This window comes from Eriocheir sinensis, chromosome 24 (assembly GCF_024679095.1).
Source record: "Eriocheir sinensis breed Jianghai 21 chromosome 24, ASM2467909v1, whole genome shotgun sequence".
Lineage (NCBI taxonomy): Eukaryota > Metazoa > Arthropoda > Malacostraca > Decapoda > Varunidae > Eriocheir > Eriocheir sinensis.
In genome coordinates, this window is record NC_066532.1 from 15,276,165 (window position 1) to 15,298,664 (window position 22,500).

General features: G+C 41.6%; 1 protein-coding gene and 1 long non-coding RNA gene across 3 annotated transcripts in view; both read left to right on the forward strand.

The window, feature by feature from the left end:
* The window catches only part of LOC127002905 (adenylate cyclase type 3-like), a 156,647-nt gene that overhangs the window by 55,706 nt on the left and 78,441 nt on the right, over window positions 1–22,500 (forward strand). For both annotated transcript variants that reach the window (XM_050869216.1, XM_050869217.1), the window contains exon 2: window positions 5,496–5,614. In XM_050869216.1, coding sequence (XP_050725173.1) covers window positions 5,496–5,614 — 119 coding nt within the window. The remainder of the gene's footprint in view (window positions 1–5,495; window positions 5,615–22,500) is intronic.
* LOC127002906 (uncharacterized) lies at window positions 15,489–17,217 on the forward strand. Its single transcript, XR_007756647.1, has 2 exons — window positions 15,489–16,038; window positions 16,394–17,217. It is a non-coding gene; the product is annotated as an uncharacterized LOC127002906 (long non-coding RNA).

The following is a 22,500-nucleotide window of genomic DNA, read 5'->3' on the forward strand; positions in this document are numbered from 1 at the left end:
GAGGAGTGGAGGAGGAGGAGGGAGGAGGAGGAGGAGTGAGGAGGAGGAGGAGGAGGAGGAGGAGTGGAGAGTGAGGAGGGAGGAGGAGGAGGGAGGAGGAGGAGGAGGAGGGAGGAGGGAGTGAGGGAGGGAGGAGTGAGGAGGAGGAGGGAGGAGGAGGAGGGAGGAGTGAGTGGAGGAGGAGGAGGAGGGAGTGAGGGAGGAGGATGAGGAGGAGTGAGTGAGGAGGAGTGAGTGAGGAGGAGTGAGGAGGAGTGATGAGTGAGGAGGAGGAGGAGGAGGAGGAGTGAGGAGGAGGAGTGAGGAGGAGGAGGAGGAGGAGAGGAGGAGGAGGAGGAGTGAGTGAGGAGGAGGAGGAGTGAGTGAGGAGTGAGGAGTGAGTGAGGAGGAGTGAGGAGGAGGAGGAGTGAGGAGGAGGAGGAGGAGTGAGTGAGTGAGGAGGAGTGAGTGAGGAGGAGGAGGAGTGAGTGAGTGAGTGAGTGAGTGAGTGAATGAATGAATGAATGAAGGGAAGAAGGGAAGAAGGGAAGAAGGGAAGAAGGGAAGAAGGGAAGAAGGAAAGAAGGAAGGAAGGAAGCAAAAAAAGAAACCATGGAACTATATGATAAGGAAAGAAAGAAAGAAAGAAGAAAGAATCGATGGAACTAAATGACAAAGAATGAAGTAAAGAAAGAAAGAAAGAAAAAAAAAGAAACCAGGAAGTATTTGACAAACTAAAAAAAAAAAGCAAGAAAGAAAACGGCAAAAAAAAAAAAAAACATTCATTCCTATTTTTATTCAACATTCAGATCGAACCAAATTATCGTATTCCTTAAACAAACAAAGAACAAACAAACAAATAAACGAAACTCTCACAAACAACAAAACAAACAAAACCTCAAATAAATAATAAACATTTTACACCGTTTTCGGCCTCGGTAAATAATCGGATTAATGAGAGAGAGAGAGAGAGAGAGAGAGAGAGAGAGAGAGAGAGAGAGAGAGAGAGAGAGAGAGAGAGAGAGAGAGAGAGAGTGTTTTCAGAGCACGGGGAGGAGGAGAATGGGGTTGCGCAAAATCATTATAAAGTCATTTGGAAAGGCCGAACCGAAGCATGGAAGGAGATTATAAGGGAAAAGAGAGAGGGAGAGGATGCCGGGAAAACAAGCTGGATGAAAAACTGAAACGCTGTGAACAAGTATAAAGGTTGTGAGGATATGAGGAAAGGATGAGTTGTGTTTCTTACGACCTAACTAAGAGACTTTTCTCCACTTTCCTCCCTTTCTCTCTCTCGTCATCTTACGTCTTCTCTTCTCTTCATTCCTTTTCTTCTTTCATTCTCTTAGCGATTTTTCATTTTCTCTGTATCTCCTGTCTAGTTCACGCCCGGAAAACAAGCTGAATGAAAAACTGAAACGCCTTGGACAAATGAGAATGTTCGCAAAATATGGCTTGTGAATGTTTAGTACGAGAAGAATGATGTTATTTCCTACGACTTAACTTAACGGGGGGAACAGAGAGGGAAAGGACGCCGGGAAAACAGCTGCTGAATGAAAAACTGAAACGCCTTGGACAAATGAGAATGTTCGCAAAATATGGCTTGTGGATGTTTAGTACGAGAAGAATGATCTGTTATTTCTTACGACTTAACTTAACGGGGGGAACAGAGAGGGAAAGGACGCCGGGAAAACAGCTGCTGGAAGAAAAAAAAACTGAAACGCCTTGGACAAATGAGAATGTTTGCAAAATATGGCTTGTGGATGTTTAGTACGAGAAGAATGATCTGTTATATCTTACGACTTAACTTAGCGGGGGGAACAGAGAGGGAAAGGACGCCGGGAAAACAGCTGCTAGAAGAAAAACTGGAACGCCTTGGACAAATTAAAAGTTGTGAGAATGTTAACAAAAGATGAATTGTATTTCTTACGACCTAACTAAACTTCACTAACCCATACTAAACAACTTCTCAGTACTCCACCAAACTTCTCTAAACGACTTATATCCTCCAGTATAGAGTGACTGACTTATACTTCATCGTACTCAGACTTAATCACAGACCTTAGTAGAACGTATCATATTACAGGGTGAAAGAAAGAGGGAACGGTTCACGGGAAAACAAGCTGCTGGGGAAAAAACTGAAATGCTGTGAACAAATGTAACTAAAGAGGTTAAAGAGAGAATGAACGCCGGGAAAAAAAAACTGAAATGCTGTGAACACATGTAACTAAAGAGGTTAAAGAGAGAATGAACGCTGGGAAAACAACAAGCTACTGGAGAAACTGAAATCCTGTTAATAAAAATATGTTGTGAGAATGTAAGGAAAAAATCGTTGCTCAAGTCGATTTTCCCCTGATGATGTATAGTAGACATTCTCATTCATATGTTTAGTGCTTGATTTATCCATTACGCTTTTTTGATAGTGTAGTTTTTTGCGGTAAAGGAAGCAGCTCAAGGCCATGATCCCCCACTTATAATATTAATGATGACGATAGTAATGATAAGTGTGAAAATTATGGAAAAATTGGTCGAAGAAACATGAAAAAAAGTCAAAATATGAATCTACACTTTTTTTTTCCTTCTTTTACATTCAAACACACATGGGAAAGAAAGAGAAAATATAAGTTAGCAAAATTGAATAGGGAAAGAATGGAAACTAAAACTCCATTATATTTTCTTCCTTTAAACAGAAACACACACGAAAAAAAAAAAAATCAGAAAAAAATCGAATATCTTTTTTTCTTATTTTCTCACAACGATTAAGAAAGAAATGAAAGAAAAGGAGAAAGAGAGATCCTTCGTTTTCTGTCCCTTATGTTTGCTACTTCACTAACGACCTTTCTACACGACTTCCTTAAGCTGGTCAGTCAATATTTAATCATACTCATATTTAATCTTACCTATATATGATCCCAGACGGCGTAAAAGGCGTATAGTTCACGCTTCCGCCGCCAGAGGTCAGGGGTGGTGATGGTGGCGATGGTGGTGGTGGTGATGGTGATAGTGGCGATGATGGTGATGATGGTGGTGGTGATGGTGATGGTGGTGGTAATGGTGATGAAGGGACAATGACTGGACGCACTTCCACCTTTCCCGAATGCAATGGTGGAGTTGATGGTGATGAGGTGGTGGTGGTGGCGGTGGTGGTGGTGGGGGGCAGTAGATTAAGGTCATTATTGTGATGGTGATTAATTCTCTCTCTCTCTCTCTCTCTCTCTCTCTCTCTCTCTCTCTTCAGTTCTTTCCTTCCCATTCTCTTCATTTCTTCCCTCCCTTCCTCCTTTACCTGCCAATTCTTCCCTCTCTTTCTCTCTTTTTCTTTCCTCCGTAATCTTATCTTCTTTCCTCCACTTTCCTCCCTCTCTCTCTCTCCTCATCTTACTTCTCTCCATTCCTTTTCTTCTTTCATTCTCTTACCGATTTTTCACTCTCTCTGTATCTATCAATCTATCTATCTATCTATCTATCTATCTATCTATCGTTCTCTTCCTTCTCCCTTTCCAGTCCTTTCACGAAGCTCAGAATCATTACTGCAGTTTTTACATTCTCCTTTCTTTTTTCCTTCCTGACTCCCAACCACGAACTCCCCTTCTCCTCCTCCTTCCATCTCCTCCTCTCCTCCTCCTTCCATCTCCTCCTCTCCTCCTTCCATCTCCTCCTCTCCTTCTCCTTCACCTTCTTTATCCTTCCTCTTCTCCTTCGGCTCCTTCCTTCCTCCTCCTCCCCATTCCTCCCCTCCTTCCTCCTCCTCCTCCATCCTTTCCTCTCCTTCGCCTCACTCTTCCTCTTCCTCCTTCTCCACCCTGCCTACCCTCCACCACCTCTTCCTTACTTCTCTTCCTCCTCCTTCCCTCCTTCTCCTTTCCTCCTCTCCTTTGCCTCCTTCCCCCTTCCTCTCTTCCTTTTCCATAACCCTTCCTCCCCTCCTCCCTCCCTTTACCTTTCCTCCATTTTATTTTCTCTCCTTCCCTCCACACGAAAGAGAGAGAGAGAAAGGTAGAGAGAAGGCAGAAGGGAGAGAAAGTGCATAAGAATAGAAAGATAGATAGTGAGAGAGAGAGAGAGAGAGAGAGAGAGAGAGAGAGAGAGAGAGAGAGAGAGAGAGAGAGAGAGAGAGAGAGAGAGAGAGAGAGAGAGAGAGAGAGAGAGAGAGAGAGAGAGAGAGAGAGAGAGAGAGAGAGATTATATTATGTCATGCAATAATAATAATAATAATAATAATAATAATAATAATAATAATAATAATAATAATAATAATAATAATAATAATAATAATAGTGAGAGTTGGTGTTCAATCCCCTCTTTGATCTCATTGCCTCTACATTCACGGAGCCGAATGGATGTATTTCTAGGTCATTTATTACATGTTTACAGCGTTTAAGTCTGACCTTCATGCTCTTTCTATGATATTCACTCAGTCAATCATCTATACTCACTTTTACTAACTTTATTAATTGCTACTCATTTTTTTTACTCATTTTTATTCACTTTTACTAATTTTTACCTATTTTTCTCTTGCTTAATTTTTATTCTCTTACTTACTCATTTTTACTAATTTTTATTCATTTTTACTCATTTTTACTTATTTTTCTCTTGCTTAATTTTTATTCTCTTACTCATTTTTACTAATTTTTATTAATTTTTACTCATTTTTACTTATTTTTCTCTTGCTTAATTTTTATTCTCTTGCTCACTCATTTTTACTAATTTTTATTCATTTTTACTCATTTTTACTTATTTTTCTCTTGCTTAATTTTTATTCTCTTACTCATTTTTACTAATTTTTATTCATTTTTACTCATTTTTACTTATTTTTCTCTTGCTTAATTTTTATTCTCTTACTCTCATTTTTACTAATCTTTATTCATTTTTACTCATTTTTACCTATTTTTCTCTTGCTTAATTTTTATACTCCTACTTACTCACCCATTTTTCACTCATTTTACTCATTTTTACTTAATTTTACTCTTGTGTGTCCACCCGAAATTGACTTCTCCTTTGGCCACTCATCTGTACATTTGTTTTTATTTAGAAGCAGTGGTTAGCTTGATTTTTTGTTCTCATTTGATTTTGCCCTCGATCTGCTTCCTTGGCTGTAAAAAAAACGGTTCGATGCGAGTGTTTGATTGGAACCCACACACCAAACCAGCCTTCCTTCCCTCCCCCTTCAGGAACGACTGCTGCTCCGTCCTGCCCAAATCCACCCTCTCTCTCCCTTCATTCTTAAAGCTCCCTTCTATTGTATCTTCTGCCTCCAGCTCCCTCCCTTCCTTGAGATGTTTGCTGTAGTGTAGATAAAGACACAACCCACACATCAAACCAGCCTTCCTTTCCTCCCCCTTCAGGAACGACTACGGCTCCGTCCTGCCCAAACCCTCCCTTTCTCTCCCTTCATTCTTAAAGCTCCCTTCTATTGTATCTTCTGCCTACAGCTCCCTCCCTTCCTTGAGATGTTTGCTGTAGTGTAGATAAAGACACAACCCACACATCAAACCAGCCTTCCTTTCCTCCCCCTTCAGGAACGGCTGCTGCTCTCCGTCCTGCCGAAACACGTGGCGGAGACCATGCGGCAGGACCTTGGGCGTGGCGGGGACGGTCAGTTCAAGAAGATCTACATGAGTCGCCACGAGAACGTTAGGTGAGTACGTCTTGAATCTTTGCACCCAAGATTAGCGTGGTATTTACAGTGTGTTTAGTGAATTGCATATTGTTGCCGTGCGCTGCCACATTCTCATAGGTTTGATTTTGATCGCCTTGTGGTTTTGTTGTCCATGAGTCGCCATCACGAGGATGTGAGTAAAGGCTAACTACTCTTAAGACCAATGAGGCATACACCTGGGTGCGTTGCCTTACTCACCCCAATGTTTCTGTCTGTCTGTGTGTATCCTGATCTTGTCTGTCTTTGTGTTTCTCTGTCTGTGTGTATGTTTTTATCTGTTTCTGTCTGTCTGTCTATCTGTCCTTTTGGTTCTGTCTGTCTTTATCTTCGGTCTCTTTGCTTTTGTCTGGCTCTTTATGTCTGTCTGTCTGTGTGTATCCTGATCTTGTTTGTCTTCATCTGTCTGTCTTTGTGTTTCGCTGTCTGTGTGTCTATGTTTCTGTCTGTTTCTGTCTGTCTATCTGTGTCCTTTTGGATCTGTCTGTCTTTATCTGTTGGTCTCTATGCTTTTGTCTGGCTCTTTATGTGTGTCTGTCTGTGTCTGTGTCTGTGTTTTGTTTGTCTGTCTGTACGGGACGCCTCTGAGCAAGTCTCCTTCCCTCCATTCCCCATCCTCAGTACGTCCCGGTAGGATCCAGCCCCTCCCATCCATGTCTCCTCCTCCTTCCTCCCCACCCCCTCCAGGTCCCCCCTTCACAGCCCTCTCATCTCACACATTCACATTCTTTCACCAGACACCAAAACACCCTCCCATATTCCATATCGAGACAGTAAAAAAACATTAGCGGCAAGAAGCAAAACATTTTAGGCTGTTTTCGCGGCACGCCTGACACCGAGGCGGCTCAAAAGTTTAAGATAATCGTGTTTTGGAGAGTGAGCGATGCCTCTCTCGACTACAAAAAACAGCATCAAGTCGCAACATCAACGGGGAGGCGGTGGCTGAGTGGTCAGCGTGGGGGTGCGGCGTCTAAGAGGAGAGGTTCGCGTCACGCCCGGCTCTAAAAATAAGCTGGAAATTTTTCAGTCACCGCCGAGTGTCCCAAGACTAGGCTACCCACATGTTGCCCTGAAGACCATCTATCAATCCAGACTCTTTATTTTCTCTAAAAGAAGATCAAAGATGAACTCCGGAGGGCAGCATGAGGCAAGCTAGATGGCGCCACTGTAAACACTTGCCTGCACCATAACGGGCTGGGGCCGAGCACCAGACCCTTCCCAGAAAGCCTGCCCCAGCTACAGGCGGAACGTAAGAACGTAAAAAAAAAATCTCCGTTCTTTCACCTCTTCAACTATTTACTATCCTGACAACCTTAAGTGAGCCGCCTCGTCATTAGCTCTTCTGGAAATATTATTCAGTGGTGACGTGTTGACGAGGAAAATACTGTCTTTCTGCTCTTTTTAATTACCCGAAGGCGAAAACAAGTCAAGAGCGTGTCAAGAGAGCCGAAAGGTACGGTCCGCACACACTCTACGGCCAATACTCCCCATTTTTAGTTTAGTCCCCTTGTCGATAGCCCCGCAGTGTGGTGCAACTCCTACACTCTGCACCCATACACATGGACACACAGACAGACAAACAAAACGTACACACAGACAGACAGACATAGACCCAGACAACAACACAGACAGACAAAGACAGACGGAACCAGGAGGAGACAAACAAACAGAAACAGACATACACAAACAGTCATAGAGATAGACTAACATAGGGGAAGGCAAAAACATAAACAGACGGAAAAAGACAGACAGATCCAGGAGACAGAAACAGGTAAACAGAGACAGAAACACACACCGACAGAAACAGACAGATAGACAGTTTTAGCGGCCTGCAACAAACAAACAGACAGACAGACAGAGACAGAAACACACACCGACAGAAACAGACAGATAGACAGTTTTAGCGGCCTGCAACAAACAAACAGACAGACAGACAGAGACAGAAACACACACCGACAGAAACAGACAGATAGACAGTTTTAGCGGTCTGCAACAAACACATAGACAGACAGACAGAGACAGAAACACACACCGACAGAAACAGACAGATAGACAGTTTTAGCGGCCTGCAACAAACACATAGACGGACAGAACCGGGATGAGACAGAAACACACAGAAACACACACCAACACAAACAGAGAAGCACACACACACACACACACACACACACACACACACACACACACACACACACACACACACACAGACACAGGCACACACTTTTGGCAGTCTACAACAATATTCATAGCGGGCAGTCGTGTTCCACCCACCTCAACACGATTCGGCGCCCGTTGATAAAGCAGAACCGCCGACCGCAGCCACCAACAACAGCAATACAATACTCGGCCCCTTGTTCTCGCCCTCCTCCTCTCCTCCTCCTCCTCCTCCTCCTCCTCTTCCGCCCTCCACAGCCACCCCTCCGCCTCCACCACAGCCAGTGCAAACCAAAAACACGTATGTACCTTGTTTTATCCTTGTGGCTATTAAGAGAACAGGTAATGCTTGTGTGTGTGTGTGTGTGTGTGTGTGTGTGTGTGTTACTTTCTAGCTTCACCTTAATTATGGCTAAATTACGACCGCTGTCACATTTTCATTAAGGTTACACACACACACACACACACACACACACACACACACACACAGAGTCAGCCAGCCAGTGTTTGTTTGCAGCCACAGTGTTGGGTTATAATGAGAGAGAGAGAGAGAGAGAGAGAGAGAGAGAGAGAGAGAGAGAGAGAGAGAGAGAGAGAGAGAGAGAGAGAGAGAGAGAGAGAGAGAGAGAGAGAGAGAGAGAGAGAGAGAGAGAGAGAGAGAGAGAGAAACATTTATTTTGATTTGCATATGTAATTTGGAGCGAATTTCATTACCACACGCCTACGGTACTTTTTTTTATTCCACCGCCTGTATAATGATAAGTAATAGTAGTAGTAGTAGTAGTAGTAGTAGTAGTAGTAGTAATAGTAATAGTAGTAGTGATAGTAATAGTAGTAGTAGTAGTAGTAGTAGTAATAGTAATAGTAGTAGTAAGAGAAGGAAGACGAGGGAAGGAGGAGGAGGAAGAGGACGAGGACGAAGACGAGGTGGAGGAGGACTAAGAAGAGGAGGAAGAAAAAGAGAAAGAAAAAAGGAAGAGAAAATTCATATATACTTTCTTACTGATGAGACTTTCTATACAACAAAGTGAGGTCATTCTTTATTGATGTATACCATAAGGTGCTGGCTATCATGTGTTTGAAGATACCCTAAACTTAACCTAACCTAACATAACCCGAAACAGTCTTGACTCAGGAAATTCATATATGCTTCCTTACTAATGAGAGGAAGAAAATGAGGAGGACGAGGAGGAAGAAGAAGAAGAGAAAGAGGAAGAGAGAGAGAGAGAGAGAGAGAGAGAGAGAGAGAGAGAGAGAGAGAGAGAGAGAGAGAGAGAGAGAGAGAGAGAGAGAGAGAGAGAGAGAGAGAGAGAGAGAGAGAGAGAGAGAGAGAGAGAAGAAGGAAGAGGAGGAGGGATAAAATTAGTAGAAGAAAAATAATAAAAAAACCTAGATGCTGTAGTAGTAAAAGTAATAGCAGTAGTAGTAGTAGTAGTAGTAGTAGTAGTAGTAGTAGTTATAGTAGTAGTAGTAGTAGTAGTAGTAGTAGTAGAGGTCGTATCTGCAGCAGGGGCGGAGGTCGGTCTCTCGTTGATGTCCTGAGCGTCTAGTGATGAGGCTGTCGTTACTTTCTTTGGCTTATTATTGATTCCGCGCATCGACCTCCGCCTTCACCCCCTCACCCCGTCACCCCTTCCCTCCCTCACCCCCGCCCCGCCCCGCCCCGCCCCTCCATCCGCCGCCGCCCACATCTCAACTTTAAAATGCCTCCCGTGCTCTGGATGCTGAGGTCGCCTGGCTTAACGCACGCACGCACGCACAGACACACACACACACACACACACACACACACACACACACACACACACACAGACACAGACACAGACACAGACACAGACTCACTTGAAGGATATGATGAAGGAGTGAAGGATATCGATGTTACTTCAAGTATTTTTACACACACACACACACACACACACACACACACACACACACACACACACACACACACACACACACACACACACACACACACACACACACACACACACTTGTAGGATATGATGAAGGAGTGAAGGATATCGATGTTACTTCAAGGATTTTTTTTGTCTTCGTCTTTGTTCCCGAGGTGTAGGATTTAGGATGAAGGATACCCTCTCGCCCTTGAACACTATATCCTATTATGTCCCTTCTATGGTGGCTATTCTAACCTCTTATTCTCCTATCTTCTTTTATCTTCTCTTCCTCTCTTCTATCATCGTTTTTGTTTTATCTATTCTTTGCTTCGTCTTATAGCTCTCATTTGTTATTAAAAAGAAGTCTTGAATCCTAAGCCGAAGATGAAAGGATAGATATAGGACTCTACCCTCATCAAAGGAACTCTATCAAGGGAAGAAAGGATGTTATGTTAAAGGATTGAAGGATATATAGGACTCTACCCTCACCAAAGTAAGTCCATCAAAAGAAGAAAGGATGTTATGTTAAAGGATCTCCATAAGCGAAGAAAGGATGTTATGTTAAAGAATTGAAGGATAAACAGGACTCTACCCTCACCAAAGGAACTCCATAAGCGAAGAAAGGATGTTATGTTAAAGAATTGAAGGATAAACAGGACTCTACCCTCACCAAAGGAACTCCATCAAATGAAGAAAGGATGTTTTGTTGAAGGATTGAAGGATAAACAGGACTCTACCCCCACCAAAGAAACTCCACAAGCGAAGAAAGGATGTTATGTTGAAGAATTGAAGGATAAACAGAACTGTACCCCCACCAAAGGACAAGGGAAGAAAGGATGTTATGTTAAAGGATTGAAGGATATACAGGACTCTACCGTCACGTCAGTAACAGCCTCGTGTTCAGGGAGGACATGAGTTCAATCTCCGGCCCGGTGTAGCTGCTGCCATTTTCAGCCCGCCGCCAGAGTGGCTTAAAACTACACCCACATGCTGTCACGGACCACCTCAGCCCGGGATCTGGTTCTGGGATCAAGATGAACATGAGGAGCAGCATGAGGCAATGCTGAAAGACCACCACTGCAAACACCTTGCATAGAGAGGCTGCTGGGCCGACCATCAGGACCTACCGGAAAGAAGCCTTGGACCGACCATCAGGATCCACCTGGAAGAAGCCTACCGGCGCAATAGGCTGCAATGTAAAAAAAAAAAAAAAAAAAAAAAAAAAAAAAAACAGAAGAGCGCCATATATTCGTCAAAAGGTAAAATATAGTATAGAAGGTGACTTGACGTGGGATGAAGCAGAAGGTAGTAGAAGAAAGAGAAGGAGGAGGAGGAGGAGGAGGAGGAGGCAGCGGAAGAAGATGAAATAAATAAACTAGCCTGTCATCGCGTAGTAGTAGAAGAAGAAGGAAGAGGAGAAGAAGAAGGAGAAGAAGGAGAGTCAAATAGGATGAAGGATAAAGGATGGAAAGTACTGTAGGAGTCGTCGTAGGATCTTAGGATGAACTGAAAGATAAACTGTTGACTGTCATCGCGAGGGAGAAGGAGGAGGAGGAGGAGGAGAAGAAGAAGAAGAAGAAGAAGAGAATCAAATAAGATGAAGGATTAAGGATGAAAAATACTGTAGGAGGCGGCAGAGGATAAACTTAATGACAAACTGTAGTCTATCATAGCCTGGAAAAAGAAGGAGAAGGAGGAGGAGGAAAAGAAGAAGGAGGAGGAGGAGAGTAAATAAGAATGAAAGGTAATGGATGGAAGGCGTAGGAGGCGACGAAGAATGAGAAGTAGAAGAAAATGAGAATGAGAAGAATGAGAATGAGAAGAATGAGAATGAGAATGAGAAGAGTGAGAAGAATGAGAATGAGAAGAATAAGAATGAGAAGAATGAGAATGAGAAGAATAAGAATGAAAAGAATGAGAATGAGAATGAGAAGAATGAGAATGAGAAGAATGAGAATGAGAATGAGAAGAATGAGAATGAGAATGACAAGAATGAGAATGAGAAGAATGAGAATGAGAATGAGAATGAGAATGAGAAGAATGAGAATGAGAATGAAAGAGAATGAGAATGGGAATGAATGAGAATGAGAATGAAAGAATGAAAATGAGAAGTAGAAGAAAATGAGAATGAGAAGAATGAGAATGAGAAGAATGAGAATGAGAATGAGAAGAGTGAGAAGAATGAGAACGAGAATGAGAAGAATGAGAAGAATGAGAATGAGAATGAGAATGAGAAGAATGAGAATGAGAAGAATGAGAATGAGAATGAGAAGAATGAGAATGAGAATGAGAAGAATGAGAATGAGAATGAGAAGAATGAGAATGAGAATGAGAATGAGAATGAGAAGAATGAGAATGAGAATGAGAAGAATGAGAATGAGAATGAGAAGAATGAGAATGAGAATGAGAATGAGAAGAATGAGAATGAGAAGAATGAGAATGAGAATGAGAAGAATGAGAATGAGAAGAATGAGAATGAGAATGAGAATGAGAAGAATGAGAATGAGAATGAGAATGAGAAGAATGAGAATGAGAATGAGAAGAATGAGAATGAGAAGAATGAGAATGAGAAGAATGAGAATGAGAATGAGAAGAATGAGAATGAGAAGAATGAGAAGAATGAGAATGAGAATGAGAAGAATGAGAATGAGAATGAGAATGAGAATGAGAAGAATGAGAATGAGAATGAGAAGAATGAGAATGAGAAGAATGAGAATGAGAATGAGAAGAATGAGAATGAGAATGAGAATGAGAAGAATGAGAATGAGAATGAGAAGAATGAGAATGAGAATGAGAATGAGAAGAATGAGAATGAGAATGAGAATGAGAAGAATGAGAATGAGAAGAATGAGAATGAGAAGAATTAAAATGAGAATGAGAAGAATGAGAATGAGAAGAATGAGAATGAAAAGAATGAGAAGAATGAGAATGAGAAGAATTAGAATAAGAATGAGAAGAATGAGAATGAGAAGAATGAGAATGAAAAGAATGAGAATGAGAATGAGGAGAATGAGAATGAGAATGAGAAGAATGAGAATGAGAATGAGAAGAAGAATGAGAAGGAGAATGAGAAGAATGATAAGAATGAGAATGAGAAGAAGAATGAGAATGAGAAGAAGAATGAGAATGAGAAGGAGGAGGAGAAGGAGGAGAAGGAGGAGAAGGAGGAGCGGGAGGAGAAGAAGAAGGAGGAGGAGGAGGAGGAGGAGAGTAAATAAGAATGAAAGGTTATGGATGGAAGGCGTAGGAGGCGACGAAGAATGAACTTAAAGCTAAACTAACCTCTCATCACGTACTAGTATTAGTATTATAAGTAGAAGAAGAAGAAGAAGAAGAAGAAGAGTCAAATAGGATGAAGGATAAAGGATGGAAAGTACTGTAGGAGTCGTCGTAGGATCTTAGGATGAACTGAAAGATAAACTGTTGACTGTCATCGCGAGGGAGAAGGAGGAGGAGGAGGAGGAGGAGGAGGAAAAGAAGGAGAAGGAGAGTCAAGAAGGATGAAGGATTAAGGAGGAGGAGAAGAAGAAGAAGAAGAAAAAGGAGGAGGAGGAGGAGGAGAGTAAATAAGAATGAAGGATGAACTAAACGCTAAACTAACCTGTCATCACGTCGTAGTATTAGAAGTAGAAAAAGAAACAGCAGGAGGAGGAGGAGGAGGCAGCGACGAAGATCTCTGGCTGTGACACCTTCATTACGCGCTGAATGCGGTACCCGAGCAGCCAAGCCTCACCCCAGCTGGTCTTCCGTGGCGGCGGGCTCTCCTTGACTCCCGCGGTACCCTATACGAAGATAACTGGGAGGTGCGGGGGCGGGGGAAGGCAGGAGGTGAGAGGTTAGAGACTAGAGAGAGGGAGAAAAAGTGTACAATGAGAAAGAGAAAGAAAGAGAGGCGAGTGAAGGAGAGGAAAAAATGCAAGGGATTAGATCGAGGAATGAAAGAAGAGAAAACAGGAATGAGAGAGAGAGAGAGAGAGAGAGAGAGAGAGAGAGAGAGAGAGAGAGAGAGAGAGAGAGAGAGAGAGAGAGAGAGAGAGAGAGAGAGAGAGAGAGAGAGAGAGAGAGAGAGAGAGAGAGAGAGAAGGAAAGGCTAGGGAAGGGGAAGGAAAAAAGATTAGATAGAGATAAAAGTGGGAGAAAATAGGAATGAGAGAGAGAGAGAGAGAGAGAGAGAGAGAGAGAGAGAGAGAGAGAGAGAGAGAGAGAGAGAGAGAGAGAGAGAGAGAGAGAGAGAGAGAGAGAGAGAGAGAGAAAGGAAACAGCAAGGAGAGAAATAAAGGAGGGAAAAAGGAAAACATCGAGGAGGAGAAAGAGAGAGAAAAGAGGAAAGAGGAAAGATAGAAGAGAGAAACTGCGATAGATAGACAGATAGATAGATAGATAGATAGATAGGGGTCATATGCTTCCCCTTAGTTAATAAGCATTGTTGTTGTTGTTGTTGTTGTTGTTGTTGTTATGTTCACTCCAAAAAAAAAAAAGAGGTAACGAAGCCTCTAAGAAAAGCTCCTCTTCCTCCTCCTCCTCCTCCTTCTCCTCCTCCTCCTCCTCCTCCTCCTCCTCCTTGTCACGTCACCAGGTCGTTAATATATTATGCACGCGAGAACTTTTTTCTTACTTTTTTCTTTGTTTTTCTTTTCTGTGATTCCTTTCTTTATTTCCTCCATTTCTTCCTCTTCTTCCTCGCTTTATCCTTCTCTTTTCCTCTTCCTCCTTCTTTCGTTACTCGTTTTCTTTATTTTTCCTTCTTTTCGTATGCTTCTTTTTTGTTTACTTCGTTTCTTCTTTTTCTTCTTTCTTTATTCCTTTTTTCTGTTTCATTATCTTTTCTTTCTTTTCTTTTCTTTTTTGGGTTAGCTTACTTTGTTTCCTTCCTTTCTTCCTTTTCTTCATCGTTTTATCTTTGTCTTCCTCTTCTTCCTTCTTTGTTTTTTTTTTTCCTTTCATTCTTTTCTTTTCCGTTGTGGCTTTTTATTTTTCCTTCCTTTCCTCCCTTTCTTCCTCGTTTTATCCTCCTCTGTTCCTCTTCCTCGTCATTTTTCTTTCTTTTCCTGGATTTCTTTCTTTATTTCCTTCTGTTCCTCCTCTTCTTCTTCGCTTTATCCTTCTCTACTCCTCTTCCTCCTTCTTTAGTTACCTCTTCCTTACATTTTTTTTTAATTTTCGTGGTGGCTTCCTATCCTATCCTATCCTATTCCTTTTCATCCTTCATCTCTTCCTCTTTCTCGCTTTATCCTTCTTTCTTCTTCTTCCTTCTTTGGTTACCAGCACGCTAACACAACAAGGGGAAGGGAACAGGAGGAGGAGGAAGAATAGGAAGGGAGGAAGGGAGGGAGGGAAGAGGAGGAGGAGGAGGAGGAGGAGGAAGGGAGGGAGGGAGGGAAGAGGAGGAGGAGGTGTTCATGTTAGGCCAGTAAGAGGGGGAAGAGGGGATCAGAAAGAAAAAAAAAGGAAGAGGAAGAGGAGGAGGGAGGGAGGGCGGGAAGAGGAGGTGTTCACGATAGGCAAGTAAGAAGAGGGGGTCGAAAAGGAAGAGGAGGAGGAGGAGGAGAAGGAGGAGGGAGGGAAGAGGTGCACATATTAGGCCAGTAAGGGGGGAAGAGGGAGTCGGAAAGGAAGAAGAGGAGGAGGAGGAGGAGGGAGGGAGAGAAGAGGAGGCGTTCATGCTTGGCCAGTAAGGAGAAGGAAGAGGGAGCAGAAAGGGGGTGGGGGGCAAGGGGGGGGAAGAGAAGTTCATGTTAGGCCAGTAAGGGGGGAAGAAGGGATCGGAAGGGTGATAGAAAGGGGGACGGAAAGAGGGGCGGGAGGGGGGCAAGGGGTGAGGGTATAAAGTCCCCCCCCTCTCCCTCACCTCACCCTCAGAGTCAGCGCTTCATTCTTCCTCTGAAATGTCACGCAGCGCCGCGCCACATCGTTTTCACAGCAAATAAAACAATTTCTCCTTACACATCCGCCTTAAAGAGGAGAGCGAGGCGTCCCCGGGCGAGCTCAGGGATGAAAAATGAGCTTGCAGATACATAATAAAGAAAGCTGTATACGGAGAGACAGACAGACTTATTGGCGCAGAGAAAGAGTTAGGTGGAGAAAAGGAAGGTTGCAGATAGATGATAAAGAGAGCTGTATACGGAGAGACAGACAGACTTAGTGGCGCAGAGAAAAAGAGTTAGAAGGAGAAAAGGAAGATTGCAGATAGATGATAAAGAAATTTGTATGCGGAGAGACAGACAGACTTAGTGGCGCAGAGAAAAAGAGTTAGAAGGAGAAAAGGAAGATTGCAGATACATAATAAAGAAATTTGTATACGGAGAGACAGACAGACTTATTGGCGCAGAGAAAAAGAGTTAGAAGGAGAAAAGGAAGGTTGCAGATAGATGATAAAGAGAGCTGTATACGGAGAGAAAGACAGACTTATTGGCGCAGAGAAAAAGAGTTAGAAGGAGAAAAGGAAGGTTGCAGATAGATTATAAAGAGAGCTGTATACGGAGAGACAGATTGACTTATTGGCGCAGAGAAAAAGCGTTAGAAGGAGAAAAGGAAGGTTGCAAATAGATAATAAAGAAATTTGTATACGGAGAGACAGACAGATTATTGGCGCAGAGAAAAAGAGTTAGAAGGAGAGTAGGAAGATTGCAGATACATAATAAAGAAAGCTGTATACGGAGAGACAGGCAGACTTATTGGCGCAGAGAAAAAGAGTTAGAAGGAGAAAAGGGAGATTAAAAAAGAAAAGAAAAGAGCAGATGGAAAAGACGAAGAAGGGAAATGAACGAAGAAAACGGAGCCCGAAGAAGAAAATGGGAAGATAAAATAGCCCCCCCAAAAAACACATAGAAGGGAAGAAACAGGACATAGAGAAGGAATATATAAACGAAACGAAGAAAACGGAGCCCGAAGAAGAAAAAGGGAAGATAAAATAGCCTCCCCAAAAACACATAGAAGGGAAGAAAAAGAGGAAACATAGAAACGAAGAAAACGGAGCCAGAAGAAGAAAATGGGAAGATAAAATAGCCCCCCAAAACACATAGAAGGGAAGAAAAAGAGGAAACAGAGAAGAAATATGTAAAAGAACGAAGAAAACGGAGCCAGAAGAGAAAGAAAAAGGGAAGATAAAATGGATAAATAAATATAAAAATAGTAAAAAATGATAGAGCGGACAGAGAGGACGGAGAAGCAAACGACAACGAAGAAAACGAAGGAAGAAAGAACCAGAAGAAGAAAACAAGATGAAAAAATCACAAGAAAAAAAATAACCTGAAAAAAGATAAAAAAAGAGAAAGTGAAAGAACAAGAATAAAAAAAAGAAGAAAAAGAGAAGAAAAGAAGAAAAAAGAGACACAAACGAATGATTGAAGAAAATCTAGACCATGTAAAGAAGACAAAAGATAAAAAAATAAAAAGAATGAAAATAAAAAAAACTGAAAAATAAAGAAAACGAAGAAAAAGAACCGAGAGGAACGAATAAGAAGAGAGAGAGAGAGAGAGAGAGAGAGAGAGAGAGAGAGAGAGAGAGAGAGAGAGAGAGAGAGAGAGAGAGAGAGAGAGAGAGAGAGAGAGAGAGAGAGAGAGAGAGAGAGAGAAAAGAAAACAGCAAATATAGTATACGAAAGATAAAAGAAAAAGTAGAAAATCAAAATGCCCTTCAGACCACACTTTTAGGAAGGGGTGCGGGAGTGGGGGCGAAGGAAGGGGGAGAGTTCATGTTAGACCAGTAAGGGGAGGAGGAGGAGGAGGAAGAGGGGGGGACGGAAAGGGGGGCGGGAGAACCTCACTATAGTAGACAAAAATGAAAGAAGTAGAAAATCAAAATGCCCTTCAGACCACATTTTTAGGAAGGGGGGCGAAGGAAGGGGGGAGTTCATGTTAGGCCAGTAAGGGAAGGAGGAAGAAGAGGAGAGGCGGAAAGGGGGGGGAGAACCTCACTTACTAGCCTAATATGAACACCTCTTCCTCCTCCTCTTCTTCCTTATCTTCCTCTTCCCCCCCTTACTGGCCTGGCACACCTGTTTTCACTCGTTATTCCGTGTGGCCTGCTGGGTTAACTACAGGTAAATATCTCATTAGTGAAGATGTATACCTGACTGCCTCCCTACCTGTCTTAAGTTACCTGCAGACCTGACCTGAAGATATGAAAATGAAAAAAAGTCTGATTCTATTCCTATTCAGTGTGGCTTGAGGGCGGAGCTACAGGTAAACATCTCATTAGTAAAGACATACCCGGCTGCCTCTCTACCTGTCTTAAGTTACCTGTAGACCTGACCTGAAGATTTGAAAATAAAAAATAAATAAAAAACGTTCACCAGACCACTCGTTTAGGCGGACACAGCTGTTTTCACTCTCGCTGTCCCGTGTGGCTTGCGGGGAAGGCTACAGGTAAACATCTCATTAGTGAAGACGTGTACCTGGCTGCCTCCCTACCTGTCTTAAGTTACCTGAAGACCTGTTAAGCCTTTTTCGTTCTGATTGTGTTCTTGAAGCTTGATAATTTTGAGTGTGGGGGAATTTTTTTTATGATTTCTTTCCTCTTTTTTTCTTCGTTTTTTTTAAATTATTCGCTTCTCTGTTTGTTTTCTTTTGTTATCTTTCTTTTTGTCTTTTTTCTTCTTTGTGTCCTTTTTTTCTTCGTTTTTTTTTCCTTTTTTTTCTTAGTTTTTTTTGTTATTTGCTCCTCTGTGTTCTTTGTTTTCCTTCTTTTTTATCTTTTTTTTATCTGAGTTTTTTTTCTTCGTTTTCTTCGTTTTTTTCTCTCCTGAGTTATTCGTTTCGCTATTTCTTCTTTTGTTTTCTTTTGTTTTTTTTACTTATTTTAGCTCTTTTATTTTTTCTCCTTTCCTGGGTACTACTACTACTACTACTACTACTACTACTACTACTACTACTACTACTACTACTACTACTACTACTACTACTACTACTAATACTACTACTACTACTACTACTACTACTACTTCTACTACTACTACTACTACTACTACTACTACTACTACTACTACTACTACTACTACTACTACTACTACTACTACTACTACTACTACTACTACTACTACTACTACTACTACTACTACTACTACTACTACTACTACTACTATTACTATTCGGACTCAGATGCAATAGAAAATTACGTCACATTATTACGCTGTTGATGTTTACACGAAATATCATGTAACGTAAATTTATCTGATTGCAACATTAGCCTTTTTTTTCCATTACGAGGACGCTTGAGTCATTAAGCTTCGTAAGTATGAAGCATATTTTTCTCTCTCTTATTCGGCACGTGAAACAGGAATCATCAGAGAGATTTTTTTTTTTTTTTAACAACAAAGGAGACAGCTCAAGGGCACAAAAAAAGGAAAAAAGAAAAAAAAACCTAGTAATTACGTAAACATATTTGCCTGTGATTTCATATTTCAGTTTCGTCTTGTTTGTGTTGGCGAGTTAATGGCGTGTGAGAAAAACAACAACAGCACCTTCCCTTTGCGATACAGGTTGGTATATTTCAGACGCCTCCGCCTCTCACATCAACCACCTCCAAAGGTTATAAAAAGGAGATAAATCGGGTTCCAATGAGTTTTTTTTAAGGTTCATATTACAGAAGAAGGGTCAGACTCCCACCAGGGTCATAAAACTACCCCTGGAAATGCCCAAGACTCCCACGAAAGCCTTGTCAAATATGTGTTAGAGAATAAGGTGAGTGTTTTCTTAGGTTCATGGTACAGAAGAAGGGTTCAACTATCACCAGGGTCATAAAACTACCCCTGGAAATGCCCAAGACTCCCACGAAAGCCTTGTCAAATATGTGTTAGACTTAGAGAATAGGGTGAATGTTTTCTTGGGTTCATGGTACAGAAGAAGGGTTCAACTACCACCAGGGTCATAAAACTAGCCCTGGAAATGCTGAAGACTCCCACGAAAGCCTTGTCAACTATGTATTAGAGAATAGGGTGAGTGTTTTCTTAGGTTCATGGTACAGAAGAAGGGTTCAACTACCACCAGGGTCATAAAACTAGCCCTGTAAATGCCCAAGACTCCCACGAAACCCTTGTGACATATGTGTTAGAGAATAGGGTGAGTGTTTTCTTAGGTTCATGGTACAGAAGAAGGGTTCAACTATCACCAGGGTCATAAAACTACCCCTGGAAATGCCGAAAACTCCCACGAAAGCCTTGTCAAATATGTGTTTGAGAATGGGGTGAGTGTTTTCTTTGGTTCATGGTACAGAAGAAGGGTTCAACTATCACCAGGGTCATAAAACTACCCCTGGAAATGCCGGAAACTCCCACGAAAGCCTTGTCACATATGTGTTAGAGAATAGGGTGAGTGTTTTCTTAGGTTCATGGTACAGAAGAAGGGTTCAACTATCACCAGGGTCTTAAAACTACCCCTGGAAATGCCGAAGACTCCCATGAAAGCCTTGTCAACTATGTAAGCTTGGACGCCGAGATGTTTAAGAATGCGACCAAATTTAATGACGACTGGAAACTCTGTGTACCGTTGAGTGGTTTTCGATTTCCTTAAAAGTGGAAAAAAAAAAATACGTGGGCGGTTTGTTTATGAAGCTGACGAAATGTAATGTTCTGAGCACGACCGTCTGGCAACACTGACTGAATACATATTTACTGGAAACATTTCGTAACCTGTTTACAAGCAAGACTTATTTTCCAGTTACGACATTAGGTGTTATATTCCTCATCCGATCGGCGTCCAAGCACACATATTCAACAAGGCTTTCGTAGGAGTTGTGGACATTTTCTGGAGTAGTTTTATGGCCCTGGTGGTAGTCTGACCCTTCTTCTGCACCACGAACCTAATAAAAACACTCATTAGAAACCGATTGATCTCCTTTTTGACCTTTGGAAATAGTTCATGTGAGGGGTGGAAACGTCTGACAAGGCTTTCGTAGGAGTTCTGGGCATTTTCAGGGGTAGTTCTATGACCCTGGTGGTAGGTTAACCCTTCTTCTGTACCATGAACCTAAAAAAAACAATCATTAGAACCCGACTGATCTCCTTTATTGGAAGCGACTGAGAATGCCCCCTGCGCAGTCTGGCCTCAAAACACTCATCAACAACTCGTGAGGGTCCAGAGGCGGCGATAATCAAGCCAATTAACCGGCGCCTCGAAATAGGTTGTTTACGCTGAAGCCAAGCCGTAGTAATGGGCGGCACGTGTTAAAGGAGTTCAGTGGTACATTTTGGGTCCCACGGTACAATGAATGCTAGCCTGTTACAATGAATACTTGCTTAATGCAAAGAATGCTAGCCTGTTACAATGATTCCTAGCTTAATGCAAAGAGTACTAGCCTGTTACAATGATTCCTAGCTTAATGCAAAGAATACTAGCCTGTTACAATGAATACTAGCCTGTTACAATGAATACTAGCCTGTTACAATGATTACTAGCTTAATGCAAAGAATACTAGCCTGTTACAATGATTCCTAACTTAATGCAATGAATACTAGCATCTTACAATGAATACTAGCCTGTTACAATGAATACTAGCCTGTTACAATGAATGCTAGCCTGTTACAATGATTCCTAGCTTAATGCAAAGAGTACTAGCCTGTTACAATGATTCCTAACTTAATGCAATGAATACTAGCATCTTACAATGAATACTAGCCTGTTACAATGAATACTAGCCTGTTACAATGAATACTAGCCTGTTACAATGATTCCTAGCTTAATGCAAAGAGTACTAGCCTGTTACAATGATTCCTAGCTTAATGCAATGAATACTAGCCTGTTACAATGATTACTAGCTTAATACAATGAATACTAGCCTGTTACAATGAATACTAGCCTGTTACAATGAATACTAGCCTGTTACAATGATTACTAGCTTAATGCAAAGAGTACTTGCCTGTTACAATGATTACTAGCTTAATGCAAAGAATACTAGCCTGTTACAATGATTACTAGCTTAATGCAAAGAATACTAGCCTGTTACAATGATTACTAGCTTAATACAATGAATACTAGCCTGTTACAATGAATACTAGCCTGTTACAATGAATACTAGCCTGTTACAATGATTACTAGGTTAATGCAAAGAATACTAGTCTGTTACAATGATTCCTAACTTAATGCAATGAATACTAGCATCTTACAATGAATACTAGCCTGTTACAATGATTACTAGCTTAATGCAAAGAATACTAGCCTGTTACAATGAATACTAGCATGCTACAATGAATACTAGCCTGTTACAATGAATACTAGCCTGTTACAATGAATACTAGCCTGTTACAATGAATACTAGCCTGTTACAATGAATACTAGCCTGTTACAATGAATACTAGCCTGTTACAATCAATACTAGCCTAATACAATCAATACTAGCCTAATACAAACAATACTAGCCTGTTGCAATGAATACTAGCCTGTTACAATGAATACTAGCCTGTTACAATGAATACTAGCCTAATACAATCAATACTAGCCTAATACAATGAATACTAGCCTGTTGCAATGAATACTAGCCTAATACAATCAATACTAGCCTAATACAATGAATACTAGCCTGTTGCAATGAATACTAGCCTAATACAATCAATACTAGCCTAATACAATGAATACTAGCCTGTTGCAATGAATACTAGCCTGTTACAATGAATACTAGCCTAATACAATCAATACTAGCCTAATACAATGAATACTAGCCTGTTGCAATGAATACTAGCCTAATACAATCAATACTAGCCTAATACAATGAATACTAGCCTGTTACAATGAATACTAGCCTGTTACAATGAATACTAGCCTGTTACAATGACTACTAGCCTGTTGCGATGAATACTAGCCTGTTACAATGAATACTAGCATGCT